At 35.4% G+C, this 17858-nt stretch overlaps 2 protein-coding genes across 3 annotated transcripts; both read left to right on the top strand.

The window, feature by feature from the left end:
• On the top strand, window positions 1–6499 carry LOC21399574 (protein LIKE COV 2). Its single transcript, XM_024173359.1, has 8 exons — window positions 1–31; window positions 164–343; window positions 1885–1937; window positions 2034–2143; window positions 3253–3420; window positions 3981–4078; window positions 4987–5113; window positions 6174–6499. The coding sequence occupies exons 2-8, from the start codon at window positions 224–226 to the stop codon at window positions 6272–6274; spliced, it is 777 nt and encodes a 258-aa protein (XP_024029127.1). The 5' UTR covers window positions 1–31; window positions 164–223; the 3' UTR covers window positions 6275–6499.
• Window positions 6500–11061: 4562 nt separating this feature from the next.
• LOC21399573 (RNA-binding protein 39) lies at window positions 11062–17858 on the top strand. 2 transcript variants are annotated; one of them, XM_024173351.1, is made up of 14 exons: window positions 11062–11806; window positions 12372–12450; window positions 12570–12626; window positions 13122–13177; window positions 14061–14289; window positions 14600–14686; window positions 14778–14852; window positions 15026–15109; window positions 15817–15881; window positions 15971–16154; window positions 16256–16344; window positions 16994–17108; window positions 17553–17618; window positions 17751–17858. In XM_024173351.1, exons 1-13 carry the CDS (start codon window positions 11235–11237, stop codon window positions 17589–17591), a joined length of 1731 nt encoding a protein of 576 aa, XP_024029119.1. In that variant the 5' UTR covers window positions 11062–11234; the 3' UTR covers window positions 17592–17618; window positions 17751–17858. The 2 variants fall into 2 exon arrangements, with proteins under 2 accessions (XP_024029119.1, XP_024029118.1); XM_024173350.1 differs by having other exon boundaries at window positions 17553–17858.

The following is a 17858-nucleotide window of genomic DNA, read 5'->3' as shown; positions in this document are numbered from 1 at the left end:
AGCCTCCTCCGACTCTCTCTCTCTCTGCAGGGTAGTTCACTACTATTTTTCCTTCTTCGTCTTCTCCTTCTCTCTTCTCTCTTCTCTCTTCTCTCTCTCTCTCTCTCTCTCTCTCCTCTTTCTCTCTCTTCTTGACCCGATTTTCTCCGGCATTGTTGTGTAGCCAAGTTCAAGTCCACAGATCTGTGGGGGCGAAAGTGGTGGTGAGAAGAATCTCGAGAAAATGGCGGAACAAAAGGATCAGTCGACCTCGATTCCGCTGAGTCAAGCTGAAAATGGCGAACAAGATCCGGAGGATCCAGCCAAATCCCCGCCTAGCTCGCCTAACATGTCCACTCGTAAGGTCGTCCTTTTATCGCCCTCTTTCCATCTCCACCGTCAATTCGCTGATTATTGTTATTATCATAATTATTTATTTTCAAGTTTTAGGGGTTTTTTTTTTTTGGGTTTTATTTCTCATTCAAATTGAGGCATTCCGAAGAATGTGGGATTTTGGACATGGATTTTTCTTTCCTTTTAGTTAGCAATATGTATGTTATATATATATATATATTTATTTATATATATACACACACACACGCGCGCGAAGAATTGTCTTATGGTTGATAACTGGTGTGAATTTTGTATTGTGGGTTCTCTTTATGCCCAGGAACTTGAAATTATTTCTGAAATATGCAAAATTTTATGTATAAGGAATTATAGATTGAATTAAAGAATGTGGGATTTTGGAAATGGACTTGTTATTTTTCTTTAGTTTGCAGAAACAAAAAAAAAAAATGAAGAAACTGCGTTATGGTTGATAACGGGTGGGGATTTTGTAATTGTGTTTCTCTTTATGCTCAGCAAGTTGAAATTATTACTGAAATATGTGATAAGGAATTATAGATTGAATTTCAGATGCAAACTTTATTAGAAAGAAAAAAGAGGAAGCAGAATTAAGGGAGACATTTCTTGTTTTCTGAACTGTAGTATAGGTTATTTATTGTTAAAGAGCAGTACTGAACGTAATGTAGTATTGAAGTAAGGAAAAAGTAAAGGAGCAAAGAAAATAAAAAGTACCCATTGATTCGTTGTTTTGGAAGATGAGGGGTATTTTGGCCATTTAGGTTTTGCCGGTGGACATTCGAACACGAAGAGAACAGGCTTTTACTTATAGATTCAACTGAAGCTATGGCATAATTTACAAAGAATCAGTAACAGCACGAGCATGGTGCTTCTCCCTGAAAATTTTTAATCATTTGCGACGGCCTTCGCTTTTTGCTGAGAATATTTTTTTAGATGAATGGGTTTATCTTGTTTTTTGCACGGTTCAAGGAAGTAAGATTTTGGTTATAGATTTTTCAACAATACTATAAAATCCTCTGAGAGTCCTACTTATAGTTGTTTTAACAAAGTAGCACCGTGTAAGGATCCAGACATGTGAGTGGTTTATTGAAGGAAAAAAGTGACGTTTGAGGTCCCATAATCATCGCTGCCACTTTGGAGTTTGGACTTAGTTTGACCCAAAGAGATGCTTAAATATTATGACTCCTTCAGATGGTTTGAACTTTATCAATAAGCTGTTGGCAATGCACACTTTCCTTTTAGCATCTACTTTTTTTCTTTACTACAGCTATGAAACCAATCTGTGTTTGGAGTAGTGTATGCTTTAAGAAGGTTTACATAACTTAATTTCTAGTATCAAGCAAGAAAAAATGCACAGATTAAACTGAGACTTTGTACAATTAGGATATTGGTCCAAAAGCTTTACGATGCTTCCTGTTGAAGCGTATTAACACCTACATTACAGGGGAAGTTCCCAAGTTTGTATCACCATATTCCCATTATTGTTACATTGACGTCGTCTTGTTTCCTATTGTGATCTTCTTATTCCATTATGTACAGGCTTGCTGTTTTGTTCTCCAAAGTTGGGTGTCCAAGAAGTTTATGACTGGATGGTAACAAACTTAGCTGTTGCTTGAGATTTTATAACGTTTGACTATTTTCTAATGATCTTCAAAAGCTAATGTCTCTTAAAATTTTTGACGTTGCAGCGTAGTTCTGTTCCCTGTTGCAGTTACATTTTTCATCACCTGGTGGTTTATTGAGTTTGTCGATGGTTTCTTCAGTCCACTATATGAGCAACTTGGCTTTGACATTTTTGGTAAGTCTTAAATGCATGATTAGATTGGAGCTAAGAACGCTCATATCAACTATTAACTATGTGAGACATATTTCTGATGATTGCTTTTTGACATAGCTTATTTTTGAAACTAATTAGAGACATCTCAAGGTTCAAAGGCATACTAAATTTGGTATTATTGCTCTAATTAAGAGCACAATTATAGCAAGATGGTAATGGAATTATCTTTTAAAGTAAGGTGCTAATGAAGAGATGAAGGTTCAGATACTGTAAGGAAGATTATTTTTGTAACTTGTTTGCTAAGTAGACAATAGTTATACTGTCACCTTGCAAACCATTCATTTTTAAACCACCCTAGTAGTTTGTTGAGCTTCCTGCATATGCAGGCCATAAGAAGGAAACTATCTGTCAAAGCTAGAGTCAAATAAACACATTGGTCTAGAGTACCATTTTGAGGAAGTTTTGTTAAGTGCACTTCCAATAGAATTTGAGCCATGGTAATTGTTGATTGCCAATTTAAAGTAGTTTATATTTTAAGTAAAGATCTAATTGCGTGCAGTGCCTCTTGATATAACAATTAAAGTCATTAAGTGGAGGGATTGAAAGTTCTTACAGAAGAAAAATTGAGTGAACCTACTGAAATTGATAAAGAAAGGTGGCAATCAACCTTTACCATTGGGGATTGAAGCATAATTTTGGATAAAAGGGGAAGAAATATAGTTAAAAAATCAGCAGCGTGCCAGAAATCAGGATCCTTGACTGTATTAGGTTGTGTTGCCAATTTGGCGGTCTTTTGGAGTTTGGGCTCGAGAGGATAACAATAATTTGCAACTCCATTGATTTTCCCTCGAGGAAGGGTTTTTCCCTGGTTAGTCTCATAGGTCGCCAGTGCTGGATTATAATATGTACTTGCGATTGCTTGTTTTCCATGCGTTTTATGATTCATGATCGTGCTTTACATTCTACGACTCAACCATGACTGCTAAATCTTAGAGAGACGATTATTCCTACTTTACATGTTTTATGACTTGATTGTTGTTGATTCATATGACACTTTGTTTAGTGTTTTTGACTTATTCTTATATTCTGTTTCGGTATTATGTGTCAAAACACTTGGTTTGTAAATGCAGGGCTTGGGTTTGTCACATCTCTTCTCTTCGTATTCCTTGTTGGTGTTTTTGTTTCATCATGGATGGGTGCTGCTGTTTTCTCACTTGGAGAATGGTTCATAAAGAGAATGCCCTTCGTTAAGCATATATATTCCGCATCCAAACAAATAAGTGCTGCGATTTCTCCAGGTAAATATTATTATTTCCATATTTGATTGGTGGCTAAATACATGATTTTGGATGGAGGGATTTAGAAATTCTTATGCATGGCTTCCTTCTCAGTATTTATGGCTGTTATATTTAGTATGGGAGTCTTAATAGGCTGCTGTATCTAATGAAATCAAAAGTACTCCACAAGTTTTCCTCAATTGAGAATTCAGAATTTTCAGGCTCCCACTTGAAAAGTCAAACTAGCTAACTCGGCTCTGGGAGGACTTAGTTGATCTAGTTATCTGTCAAAACAACGAACTTTGGGAAAAGTAGATCTGCGTCATATCAGGTGGAAATTTTGGAGAGAAGTTGCCGAGGCTAGATTTTTCCTGAACAGTAGTCCATTATCCATCTCCATTGGAATGCCTATAATTTTTTTTTAGAAATTTGGATTTGTTTGTAGAATATAGAAGGTCTGCATAGAATATTCTCCCTGGCCTTTTTTTCTTTTTCTTTTTTATTCACTTTTTCGTCTTCAATTTTGATATTTGTTTGATATATAGATGCCAATATGATATTTTACCTTATTTTTGTCACAGACCAAAATACCACGGCTTTCAAAGAAGTTGCAATTATTCGTCACCCAAGAGTTGGTGAATATGCTTTTGGTTTTATTACATCCACTGTCACCCTGCAGGTACTGGTTTTTCCCTCCTTCTTTTTTGTTTGTTTGTTTGCCTCTTTTTTGGTAATGATGATTTTGCATTCCAATCCTTCATGTTCTTGTTTATATGTTTTATATGCGACATATTGCTTATTCCAACTTTTGGTTGATATCTTATGCACACTAATTACATTTTCTTATTTAAAAAGAAGAAATAAAAGATACAATTTTATTATTCCATGTTCCAAGTGTTAAAAAATTGACTACCATTTTTATTGAACCTTCAATTGTTCCATCTGTATGGTTGGATAACAACTTATAATTGATCTTCGAGTACAAAGCATATAATGGTATAGAAAACTAGAAGCAGTCTTTATCTATAAGACCAGTAAGTCGTTGGCAGAGTGGTCAATATATGAAATAGGCAATAACAGAATATATTTTTGGAGAAAAAAATTCCCAATTTGATGGGCTAATCACTTTATTGAATATGATGCTAAAGAATCCAAAAATAGTGTGACCCAGGAATATTAATAAGGTAACAAATAGATATATACAAAGATAAATCTGGACAAAATGGTAGGACAGGACGATGGCAAACAAAGGAAAAGAAAGCTTCCGTTTCTTATTGAGATATGTAGATGAATTTCGAGAATCAAGGCCCATGCACCAGTTGCAGTGCAATAACTACTTGCAAGACCAAACTACTAGCAACTCTGGTAACACAAAGTTTGTTTGACGTGACATTATTTGATGATGATAATATATATGTGTGTGTGTATATATACTTGGTGGAATGATAACATATTGAAGTTAAGTTTAAGGTGACAAATGCTATTTTTCAACGTGTGGGTTTCATGTAACGAATCATGTTAAGCATGTTGTGTGCGGGTTGAGTTTAACAGAAATTATATTGCTCTTTTTTTATGGTCTTCCTGTAGAAGGATAATGAAGATGAAGAGTTATGTAGTGTTTTTATTCCAACGAATCATCTATACATCGGTGATATAGTCCTGATCAACTCCAAGGAGATCATAAGACCAAATCTATCAATCCGAGAGGGCATAGGTATGACTACTTATCAACTATTGCTCTCTCTACCCTTTGTTATGACCCCCTGTTAAACTGGTAAAAGAGTCCGGCAATTTTTCTCTTACACTCTGCCTGGTAGGAAGGACAGAAAAACAGATGGAAAGAAAATATATAAGAGATTCTGAGCAAAATACACACACACACACATATAAGAGTTAGAAAAAAAAAAAAAAAAGTTTCCCCTTAGGTTATTTGGTAGGTTGAAAGGAAAGAAAGCGAGAGATTTGCACTGTATATCTATTTATTCATCAACTTGTTATATTTTCCTAAGGACGGACAAAAAAGTAAATTTGGTTACTATTAAATGGTTTTATGTTCTTCACCTAAAAATTCATCCTACATTGAAAGGATTAAATTGTGGGACGCACAATAATTTTTTATCCACCTTATTAAATGTTTCATTTTACTCTCTCTTTTTAACCAACCAAGGTACTCTATCATTCTCCATCCAATTATCCTTTCCCCCCGGCTCCCACTTCCTTCCTCGTTTTCATCCTTCCAAACATTAGCGTTAAGCTTTGATTTTGTGATAATATTATTATCCTCTGATCTATATTGGTAGGGAAAAATATTGACTCATTTAGCCATACAACAATTCGTACTATATTAGTGTAAGAAACTTCACTTTAAAAGGCCGTTTAGAGCATTGCTTCAGGATTTTTGGACACTTTTTCGTGAACTTGTAGTTATTTTGGTGGTCTGCCTTAGTGGATCATCAACATTCTAGTCTCTGGTTTTGCTTATAATAACATCAGCTGCACTTTTGCTACAACTACCATAGCTCAAAATTTGTGTTATAAATAACTGACAGCTAATATGGATTTTCAATTGCTTATGGTTCATGATAATGTTTTCTCATTACGATTCCGATTCATCTTTTTGTAAGACAAAACCACTAGTCAAACTAATGTGTTTTGGCAAAAGGAAACACAAATGTAAAACTTACTGTTATTAAAGCATTTTAAAATCGATCTTTGATTCTTTATCGCATGTTTCTTCTTTCTTACATTTTTCTTATTCTTGGGTTGCGGCGCAGAGATCATTGTTTCCGGGGGTATGACAATGCCGCAAGTTATTTCTCCTTTAGAGAGGGTTTCTCGACAGAATCAAATAATTCCTTTGAGCAGAATGATGTAACGGCACAAAAATTTGAAGCATTTCAGGTATTTTTAGAGAGTTATATACAAATCTGTTACCATCAAATTGTTCTCTGTTGAGCGGAGTGATTGAAAATTAAAAATTAGGTTGATTGTTCATAGCCTAGGCTCTAAGATCTATTTGTACTACTATCTATCTATTCAATTTTCTCTCTTTATTTTTCAGTGTTTTAACTAATATTTTGTTAGGATTCTGGGAATAAGTGGCACCTAAAGTTCATTTGTCAGTGTATTTGTATATTATTATGACTAATAGTAGCTCAAATGTTTCTTTATTTGCACAATAAAAAATTCTACCGTTCTAGTGATTCTTAGAGTCCGTTTGGTAAAGGGATTTGAATCATGGTTCATGGTTCGTTACAGTATTTTTTCTCACAAAAAATACACATAAATTGAGAATAGTTCTGAATTATGATTTTCAATCCCTTTACCAAATGGACTCTTATTTTCTCTATTTCTTCTGTACCAAATCTCCACTTGTAATGATGACAGTGTGAGAAATCAAAAGCTCTAACTCTTATTATTCGAGACCATTAAGAAAACGGAAGGCATGGGTAGAATTATGAAAGATAAGCAAGTTTTAGGTCGTGTTTGGAATTGATTTCGCTTTTATTTTTCACGTTTTTCGAGAAAGAAAAAATGAAAACGTCTTTAAAACGTAATTTGACACAATAAAGATAAAAAATAAAAATGAAAATGATTTTTTGATAAACGATTTTTTGATTCAGTGTAAAATGAGAGAGAAATGAAAAATGATTTTTAGTCATTTTTTTATTTTTTGTTTTTATTTTTTCCTCTCTCGAGTAGAGAGAGACACATTAATTAGTTTTTTATACTGAAAATAATCTCTTGATAAAATTATCAAACACATTTTTAAAAATAATTTCTGTCTGAGATTGAAAACGTTTTTATTTTTATTTTCATACAAAAAATAAAATTAATTTAAAACGAGTTCTAAACACACTTTTAGTTTCATTATATATCAAGGTGTTTGATATTTTGTGTTGGATCTGTGTCATTTCATGTCACAACTTAGATTATCATCGCCATTACGAATTGGAGGATATGGAAAATAAGCACTCCTGTTTATCCCCACAAATCACACAAGGCAACATCAACTGGTGGGTTCCATGAATAATGGGCATAAATCTTTAGGGGAATGAAACTCAATTCTCCTATAGAAAATGAAAAATGATATTTATATGGGATACAACTTGATATCAATCCTTCTCTACAATTAGATTTATGTGCCAAACAGATTTGTGAGGTAAAATAACTTCTATGTCACTTAGGTCAAAATTATTATTTAAAAGCACATTAAAGAAACTCTCAATTCTCTCCCGTCTATTCTTCTCTCTCTCTCTCTACACCCCATTTTCAGCTCTCTCTCTCTCTCTCTCAAATTTGGCATCTCTCTACTTAGTCTCTCTCTTCCCTACGCCCTCATTCCCTCGTCAGCGATACTCCGGTTGTGCACAGATCGAGGTTGGTACACAATTTTTTTTGTTTTCCTTTTATTTGTCTTTTTAAATTTATTTTTCGGGAGATTTAGGATCCGTTTAGTTCGTTGATTTGAATTTTTAATTCGAGTTGAGATGTGACTTTATGTGAGAGCTTTTTACTGTAGCAAAAAAGTTAGATGTGACTATTTTTGAGAGTTTTTTTACTGTAGCAAAACTCAAATTTTAAACTCGAATTGGTGAAATAAACGAGACCTTAGTATATAGAACTTGAAAAAAATGACTGGGTTGAACTTAATGTGATAGAAATTGAAAATATCCTTCGTCAATTTGAGATTTTAGATGGTTTATAACTGATATGTAAACTGATTATAACGACCAACACGTCAAAGACATAGTTGACCTTAGGAGTCATAGTATTATGAATCATAGTGTTATATGTCCGGTTATAATATTTTGATCAGTCAGTCATAACAGTATGAGTCATTGTCTATGAGCCAAATTATAACAATATAAGTCAAAATGGCAGGTCATAGTATTATGACCGTAAGGCAGTCATAGTGATATGACTGTCCGGTCATAATATTATGACTGAAATGACCCATAGTGTTATGACTGGCACACTATGACTGTCTTATGACCGGCCATTACACAGTGTTATGACTGACAATTTCTAATGACGACTATAAGTAATTGCATGTTGATTAACAATTATTGTTTTTTAAATTATTTAGGAATGACTGCCGGATTGAACGTCTTCATCAAGTACAATGGATATTGGGACTGTGCTTCGAGATACATCGGTTGTGAAATGAAAGTGATATTGGTCCCCACCAACACAACTTATATTGGTCTTATAGATTTGGTGAGAAATGTGCTTGAGATTCGGCCACAAGGAAACCGTTTTTCCTTAAGATATGTTGTTGAAGACGGGGAAGCTCCTGTAAAGATATCGTCTGACTATGATGTCACATTCTATCAACGACATCTCTTCCTCCAAAGCCTTTCTTTTATTCTAAGATGACAAAAAATGGTAAAAAAAAATAATAAATACAAAAAAAACAAGAAAGGCAAACAAAGTTGTTAATCAAAGTACTATGACTGGCACACTAAGAGTCTGACCATTGAGCGGTCATAGTACTATGACCGACGGTCATAATTCTATGACTGCCCATCATGCAAGCTCACTCATAGTGTTATGGCTGATGGCCAGTCATAAGACAGTCACATAGTGCGATCACAATACTATGACCGACGATCATAATACTATGACCGCAGGCTCATCAGTCAGGCAGTCACACTATGAGCCTGCCTGTCTGATGATCGGCCATAGAATTATGACCATCGGTCATAGTACTATGACCACACACTGTGCCTGTCTTATGATCAGTCATAATGATATGACCGCCCATCAGGCAGAGTCACAGACCAAATAAGGAGCACAATGACAATAAAAAATTTCAAATAACTGACATTATCTGCTTTTATCTCCTCCTCTAAAGCCTTTCTTTTCTTGTAAGACTTTCTTTTCTTATAAGACGACAAAAAATGGTAAAAAAAAAAAAAAATAAATACCTAAGAAAAAAAAATAAACAAGAAAAGCCAATAAAGTTTTCACCTTTGTCTCGGAATCCGTCATTGACCTCGTTTGTTTCGTGGTTGATTTCTCCAGCGAAGAATGTTAGGAGGGTGAGGTTTCCTCGGTTTGTGCTTATGGGTTAGGCGTTGATTTCTCTGGTGAAGGTTCGTGGGTTCTCGCCGCGTGATTTTGGGTTTGTGGGTTCTCACTACGTGGGTTCTCACTGCGTGGGTGCTCGCTGTCGTGGGTTCTCGTTGTTACGAGTTCGTCGGTACTCAATGTGGTAGACGGTGGTGGTCGTTGGGGTTTATTGGTCTCTGTGCACACCCGCATTTGTTTTCCTCCTCCTCTCTCTACTTTGAATATTTGAATTATAAAAGGCTTCATAATATATATTCAAGGCTTTAAAATTAAAATGAGGCACAATTGTCATGTTAACTCAAGTAAAAATGACATTGTCTCACTTTTACTAACATGGCGATGCTAATTGTGAAATTATACAAAAGTTGTGCTAAAATTAATAATCATTTCCTCAGTAGTACTATTATTGAAATTAACGCCATAAATTGATATGTCATCTTCTCATCATACTCTTTTTTTCCATTTCTACCGCATCATCACCTTTATATCTTAAAGCATTTAATAGTAATAATGATCAAATGTCGGTTGAATTGGTTGGATCTAATTGTTACTTTACTTTCATTCCTAATTCTATTACTTTCATCGTTACATTCATTTACGAAAAAATATATTTAATAAGAAATTAAAACATCTCTAAAAATAAATTTCTTTTATTGAAAGAGATAAATTATACGAGGGTAAAATATTTTTAAAACTCGCAACAATTTATTTTTCAAACTATCCGTTTCATGATAATCATTAAAAATATTAAAAATTTAATATAAGATATTATTATGGATTTTTAATTTTCAAATAAACATTTAAAATAAAATATTTTAATTTTATATAGAAGTGATAGATTGTTCTTAAAAAAAATAGATTGAGAATTAAGTTTTATTATTAAGGTTGTTTTAATAAATTTTAGACAATGAAAGTAGAAACTGCTCTGTAAAAATAATTTATGACCTGCTTTTTAAATTCTACTATGACGCATCAATTTTTAAAAGTTACTATACAAAAGTATACTTGACCAAACACCATGACATACTGCAACTTCTTAAAAAAAGCTAAAACAAGCTCCAAAAGTAATGCCAAACAAACCCTTTATATTGCTTGCAACTTTGTAAGTGATTTCAAACATAATCGTTGTATTTTTTTTCTTTTACATAATCATCGTATTTCTTCAAACATAATGAGAAGGAACCATTTCCAATTTTAATATCTTCCTAGTGACAGTAATTCTCTAAAACGAATATTTTCTTTTAGAAACTTTTTTATATTAGAACCAATCATATTCTTTTAGAAGAAATAAGTCACAATAATTTTTAAAATGCAATATATATTTTTTAAGATAGGGTGTGTAATGAGTATTTTTTTTAAGGTACTCTTGTCTTTAAATAAAATTTATTAATGGGTAATTTTGGGAATAAAAAGTTTTATTAAAAAGGGGTGTAAAACGTACGGGTCGTCAAGCACTAAAAAAAAAAAGATAAAAAAAAGAGTTTTGTCGTTTTTACCCCAAAAAAACCAGCATAAATGTTCAAAATTACATCCTTAGTCCATATTCTAGATTCTATTACGTCAGCTTAGGCAGCAAATAAAAACCAGTCCGCTATTTTCCACAGAGACAACAAATAAACGAACAAAACCCTAGAAATTCACAAATTCCCCATTTTCGCAGATTTGCTTCTATTTCCCCTCCTTTTGCCCCTCTGCAAAATCTAGGGTTTTGACAAAACCCTAGCTTGGTAGCTCAGATTACGGGCTTCGGAGGCGAGAGAATGGAATTCGACGAGTACGCCTACCTGGAGAAGACGGTGGAGGAGAACGAAGACCGCGATTCGAGGAGGAAGACGAAGAAGGAAGGAGGCAGCGAGAAGAGCTACCGGAAGAGAGAGGCCGACGATGGCGACAACCACCACGCCGACGACGTCCATGGCGGCGGCGGAGGAGGAGAAGAGGACGACGAGAGGCGGAGCAAGAGGTCGAAGAGCGAGCACGAGAATGGCCGCGACAAGGATCGGCACCACCATCGGAGCGGGAGAGAGAAGGAGAGAGATGGAGAGAGAGAGCGCGAGAGAGAGAGGAGTAGTAGGGATAGAGATAGGGATAGGGATAGGGATAAGGATAGAGAGAGGAGGGACAAGGAGAAGGAGAGGGAGAGGAGAGAGAGGGACAAGGAGAAGGGTAGAGAGAAGAGAGAGAGGGACAGGGAGAGGGATGAGAAAGAGCGGTCGAGGAGGAGCCGGAGCCGGTCCGTCCGGGAGGAGAGATCTCGGAGGAGCCAGAGCCGGTCTGATCGCGATAGGGAAACTAAAGAGAGGGAGAAGGAGATTGAGATGAGAGAGAGCAGGTAATGAATAAAGCTCTTACTTGATCTCTTCTTTCTGTTTTTGAATTGAATTTTGTGTTTGGTGAAATTTTTAGCGTTTTGTTATGGTTCATTGGTTCAAATTTAGTATTGTCTTCGGCTTAGAGAGTTGTTATAATGCCTTATAATTTATCAGCAAATGGGCATTGCTAATGATGTAGGACTTCTCCATTGGTTAAGTTTGAGCTTATCTACAAAATGTGAGTAGTTTAGTTAGTTTGTAAACGGAAGCTAAGTTGTTTAGTGACGATGAAAATGGATCATTGGGTTGGGGATACTATGAGCTATACTTGTCCACCATCGTGTTGTTTGGCTTTTTAAGTTGGAAAAAAGACTGCCCTTTTAATGCATTAAGTTTTGGGTTCGAGTCCCAGGGAACACAGTTAAAAAAATCCATTGTTTACATTGTTTTTGCTTGTTTAAAACAAATTCTAGTTGCTCCGAAACGATTCGATACAGATGTGATAAGAAGACAACTCTGCTGAAATTTGAGGTTTCCTTTTTGGACGTTTTGTTACTAATTTGTTGAATAAAATATGGTTGGCAGGAGATTTAAGGACAAGAAAGAAGCAACGGAGCCTGAAGCTGATCCAGAAAGGGATCAAAGAACTGTTTTTGCTTTCCAGGTTTGTAACTTGCTCTTTTTCCCCCTCTTTTGCTCATCATAAATATCTCTTTCTCACTTTGATTTCCCTGTTTTCTCTGCTTGTTTTGGCTCGTTCATGATGGATCTTGGTGATGACAGATGCCGCTGAAGGCAACCGAGAGAGATGTTTATGAATTCTTCTCTAAAGCGGGCAAGGTTTGTGAAATCATTTCCTTATTTCTTATTTCTTTGGGGTTCTGCGAAGCATTTAATAATTTGTACGTTCATTCTTTTTTTAGTCATTTGGGACTTGTTTATATTGAATCTATTCGTAGTACCTCTCTGCGTCATTTTGTATATATGCATTTTGGATGTGTGATCTTTGTATGTGTGTAAGAACACGTACAATTTGTCGCATGAAATCATGAAATGCTATCACTATGGATGCACGTAATGAGATACATTTACTTCTTATTGCAGTTAATGCTCCTCTGCCTTCAGTTACAAGTAGTGTAGTAAGTTTCTTGTGTGTCAACATTCTGTATAAGTGGGGTGAGTGAAATGTACAGGAGTTCGGTGGTTGTCTTCTGAGCAAACCCAATTAGGTCTTCAATGTGTAGTCTGGAGGTCTCAAAGATCTCTATATGAGTTATTTAACTACGAGATTTTTATATGCTCTGATCTTACAGCTTCTTTTCCCACTATTTTCAGGTGAGGGATGTGCGACTGATCATGGATAGGAATTCTAGACGTTCAAAAGGAGTTGGGTATGTGCATTTATTTCCAACTGCCATATCTTATGTGCATGTAGTTTGCAAAGCAAATATTAATGTGACGGTTTTCTAGAATCAAGTTTAACTGTATTCTTAAATGGACTAGCAATGCGATAATGATGAGGGATGATGGGAATACCTTGCACCCATGTTTAATCAATTCATGCTGCGTACTCAAGGTAGACAACAAGAACCTAAATTATCCTCTTTCCAGTTTTCTTCCTCTTCGTGTTTAGGGCACCATTCTGTATCCGTGTGCGCCTCTGTCCTGCCAAATTTTATGGTCGTCCTATCATGGACTGGAATTTTATGGAAGGCACTGAATCAACTTGGTCAACTTTGATCTTTTTGAAGAATTTCTGACACCAGATCTGACTGGCACTGTTATTTTCCTTTGTTCTATTCGCTTTTTTTTTTCTCCTTCAGATTGGGGGGGGGGTTGGGTTGAGGGAAGGAGCGTGGAAGGGGAGTTTTACACGTTTAAGATTCTAATATTTTTTAATAATGGATTTTAGTCAAAAGCACACTGTTAAACACTGTGTTTGTGGAACTAATTCAAAAACATGCATGATCTTAGTAGAGTGGATAAGTGTCCGCTGTTAACTTCCCCTCTCCCCCTGAAACCAACTATTTGTAGTATTCTCGATGACTTTTTTTTAGGCATATTTTTAATATTTTTGTATTTGGATATGATGATCTAACATTTTCTCTTACCTGGGTCATCAGATTCATCTAAAGAAACTCAGCTTGAGCTCTCTGCACTAGAGTTTTTGTTTCTCTACATCTCTTTGCTATAGGCATTGTAAGTTTTGATTGCGATAATCCTGTTACGTATGTTCTGAAAACTTATTTATTTGAGGCCTTGATGAAACTGCAGGTATATTGAATTTTATGATGCAATGTCTGTACCAATGGCAATAGCACTTTCTGGCCAACTACTTCTTGGACAACCTGTAATGGTGAAACCCTCAGAAGCTGAAAAGAACCTTGTTCAATCTAACACTTCTTCTGGAGGCACAGGTGGGACAGGACCATATGGGGCAGTTGACAGAAAACTATATGTCGGGAATTTACATTTTAACATGACTGAGGCTCACCTTAGAGAGGTACTGCGACTGTGTACTGTGTTTTGGTTTTATAAACTTGAAGATAATATTTTTGGGCAAAATGAGTATTGGGACACTGCCCTTAAGCAGAAAGAGAATTTTAAAGGAAGATGGATAGCATTTTATATGAGATAAATTGTGCCTGTAAGATGATAAATCATGCAAGTGTGCTAGTGTTTTCATGTCCAAAAGATGCAACCACAAGCTATTGACTCTCAAATTTATGTTTAAAATGGTGGTTAGAGATGTTTTTGTTTAAGATTGTATTGAACTTTTTTCCTGACATCTTTTTCTTGTGCTGATTGCTCAGATTTTTGAACCATTTGGTCCCGTGGAGCTTGTGCAACTTCCTCTTGATCTTGAAACAGGACAGTGCAAGGGTTTTGGGTTTGTTCAAGTCAGTGATAACGGATAACGTGCTTCTTTTAAGTAAATTTTTATCGATCTATGGCAAGAATTCACGTGTTCATCTGTTCATTCTTTTGCAGTTTGCCCAACTAGAACATGCAAAGGCTGCTCAGAGTTTGAATGGAAAATTGGAGATAGCTGGTCGTACTATTAAGGTAGCGTCTCCTCTCTTTCTTCTTTGTCAAGTTCTACATTTGTATATTCAATTCTGTTGGAATATGTTGTTGTAATACTTTGATTTCTTGTTTGGTTGTCCATGTTTGTTTTGTGACCATCAGTAGCTATCATCTCCCATTTCAGCTGATGTCCATTTAACTTGGCTGTGTAGGTTTCATCTGTAACCGATCATGTTGGGACACAAGATCCTGGAGCAAAATCCGCAGATTTTGATGATGATGAAGGGGGTGGCTTGGTAAAGCTAATTTGTTTTAGTATATTAGATAGACATTAATTTATGCATACATAAGATTTGCTGCTATTTTTCCCTACCCTTTAGCAAAAGAGCAATGTCACAAATCATAAAAAAATTTATTATGAAAATCATGAATGCATATGTGTCAAAATGCTGTAGATTCTGTAGAACTGGAGTTAGTGTTTTGTCCTAGCTGTTTTACCCCTAACAAGTTATAATTTAGTTTCATGCTACATCATGAAATTTATAAATTGTGTAGTTGTTTAGCAAAGCATGTTGGAGGCACAAAAACATATATGCAAACAGCTCTAGAAAAATTCACTTTTTCATCACACGTTATACATAGTTTGATTTCTACAAGCTCCTAAAGAGGGCAATAGTCTCAATGGATTGTTCCATTCCTGCGAGCTCCTAAAGAACTTATTAGGAACCCCGTGTATTTTTTCTGTGTTCACTCACTTGCTCAGACTTGTTTTTGTACTTGTGACCTTTGATTCATCAATTTACCAATGCTCAAAACAGAATATGAATTTTATTCCTTGAAACACTTGTGATTACAAAGTCTGGTCATCATAAACCAGGGACTTTTTTGGTGTCTCCAGCATCTGATCTATTAAGTCAATCAGCAATGACCTGATTCTCAAAGAACGCTTAAATTTGTGATGGAATCAAGTCCTTTTTTTTACGTATGGATATTTTCTTTGCAGTCTTTAAATGCTCAATCAAGAGCATTACTTATGCAAAAGTTGGACCGCTCTGGTATTGCCACAAGGTTTAAGTCTTATCTTCTTCTTTGACTTCCCTTTCTCTTTCCTCTTGATTTGTCTTAGCCATATCTTTAACTTGTTTTAACTTTTTCAGTATGGTGGGGTCTCTTGGGGTGCCCGCTCTGAATGGGTCAGTTACAAATCAAAGTGTGATGAACTTGCCAATTAATGGACAAGCTGCAGTCACTGCACCAGTTCTTCCGGTTGCTGCCACGATTCCTGTTGGAAGTCCTACTGAATGTCTACTGCTGAACAATATGTTTGATCCTGCCACAGAGGTTCGTGGTTTTCTTGTCAATTTTGGTTTATCTCTGTTTAGAGGGCTAAAGAGCCGAAAAGAAAAAGAAAAAGAAACTGATCACACCCTTTTTTTTTTCAGACTGATCCAGAGTTTGATGTAGATATTAAAGAGGACGTAGAGGAAGAGTGTTCTAAATGTGGCAGGGTGGTACATATTTATGTGGACAAGTAAGTATATAACGAAGATAGCCTGCCAACAATTATAAACCTTTTTGTTTATATCCTCATATTTGTTCTCATTTTCACAAGTCTTATTAGAAGTGCTATACAAAATCCTTATGTTGCATGTTTTAAACTATTTTATGTTGACCGCCATATATGCTTAATCTAAAAATAGCATAAACGGGAGTTTGTGATTTTATTGAAAATAACTTCGTGAATCAAGGGTCTTTATATCCACTCGACTGCTTGGTCTCAAACAACAATTACCCTCCCTTTAAGAGAGAAAAGAAATAACACTGATATACTTTGATGCCTCACCATCTTTGGGAAAACTTCATCCAAATTCTCGCGCTCTGATATTACTCAAGTTGATGAAAAGAAAATTCATAGGCAATGCAGTTGAAGATTAGCCAACTTGGAAGCTTTCTATTCTGAGGTGTTAATGATGCGCTACTTCCCATTTTTGTGGTTTCTTAAAAACCAAAAAAAATTTAAAAATCATTCGCTAAAATACCTTTAAAGGGAAAGTCTGTTCACGATGTAAGGGGTTTTGAATTGGTTACCATTGCTGATTTTGCCTGTTCAAGTTTTCCTCTCTCGTGTCAATGCTTTTTTTTATCTCAAGATTTTCAATCCAAATTGTTTTATTGTGCAGAAACAGTGCTGGGTGTGTTTATTTGCGGTTTGAAACTGCAGAAGCAGCTGCAGCTGCTCAGCGTGCAATGCATGGGAGATGGTTTGCTGGAAGGCAGATTTCAGCCTTGTTCATGGTAATACAGAATTCCTCGAAAATATGCGCCTTTGTGATGAAAATAAATTTTCCTTTCTTATGATATTTTTAATTCATCTAATTAATTGATGAGACTTGAAAGAACTTTAACCATTGCTCTGAATAAGATTTTCACACTGCTTCAGTGTCTCTTGTACTTGTAATTATGATGCGTCTTTTCCATTGAAATTCCAGGGGTGTGACCTTTTTGTCCTTTGTGAATGAAGCTTCTTTTTTTCTTGATAAATTAGAACATGTGAATTAAGACAAACTTGAGAATCTTTCCGTGTCTTTTCAAGGAGGCAATAGATTTTACGAGATCAAAACATCATTCTTTTAGTGCTTACATTCTGTGACACTGATTCAACAATTTTATTTTGATGACTTGTAATTTTGCCGAATATCTAATGTAATTTTTTGACGAATATTCCTGTCAATCTTGCAGCAACCTCAAGTATACGAGGCCAAGTTTAGAGGAGCTTGAAAAGCGGGGAGGATTTGCGGAAAAGTGGTATTCTGTGGATACCTTTCCCCAACCCTTTTGTTTTTGTCTATTGTTTCTGTTTTTTGTTTTTTGTTTTTTTCCTGCTTCAGTTTTAGGACTTATAAATTTGATAATTTTAATTTTCTTGTATCTTAACAGTCAATGTTGTGTCTCTGGTGGATATATCTGTGCGACCAATCTGTAGACCAAGTCTCCAACAATATGTATTTAATTTAAGTCTTCTTTTCAAATGAGTTGATTATGGAA

This window comes from Morus notabilis, unplaced genomic scaffold (genome assembly GCF_000414095.1).
Source record: "Morus notabilis unplaced genomic scaffold, ASM41409v2 Scaffold1225, whole genome shotgun sequence".
In the NCBI taxonomy this organism is placed as follows: Eukaryota; Viridiplantae; Streptophyta; class Magnoliopsida; order Rosales; family Moraceae; genus Morus; species Morus notabilis.
Note: the sequence above shows the minus strand (reverse complement) of the source record. Positions and strands in the feature narration are given on the sequence as shown.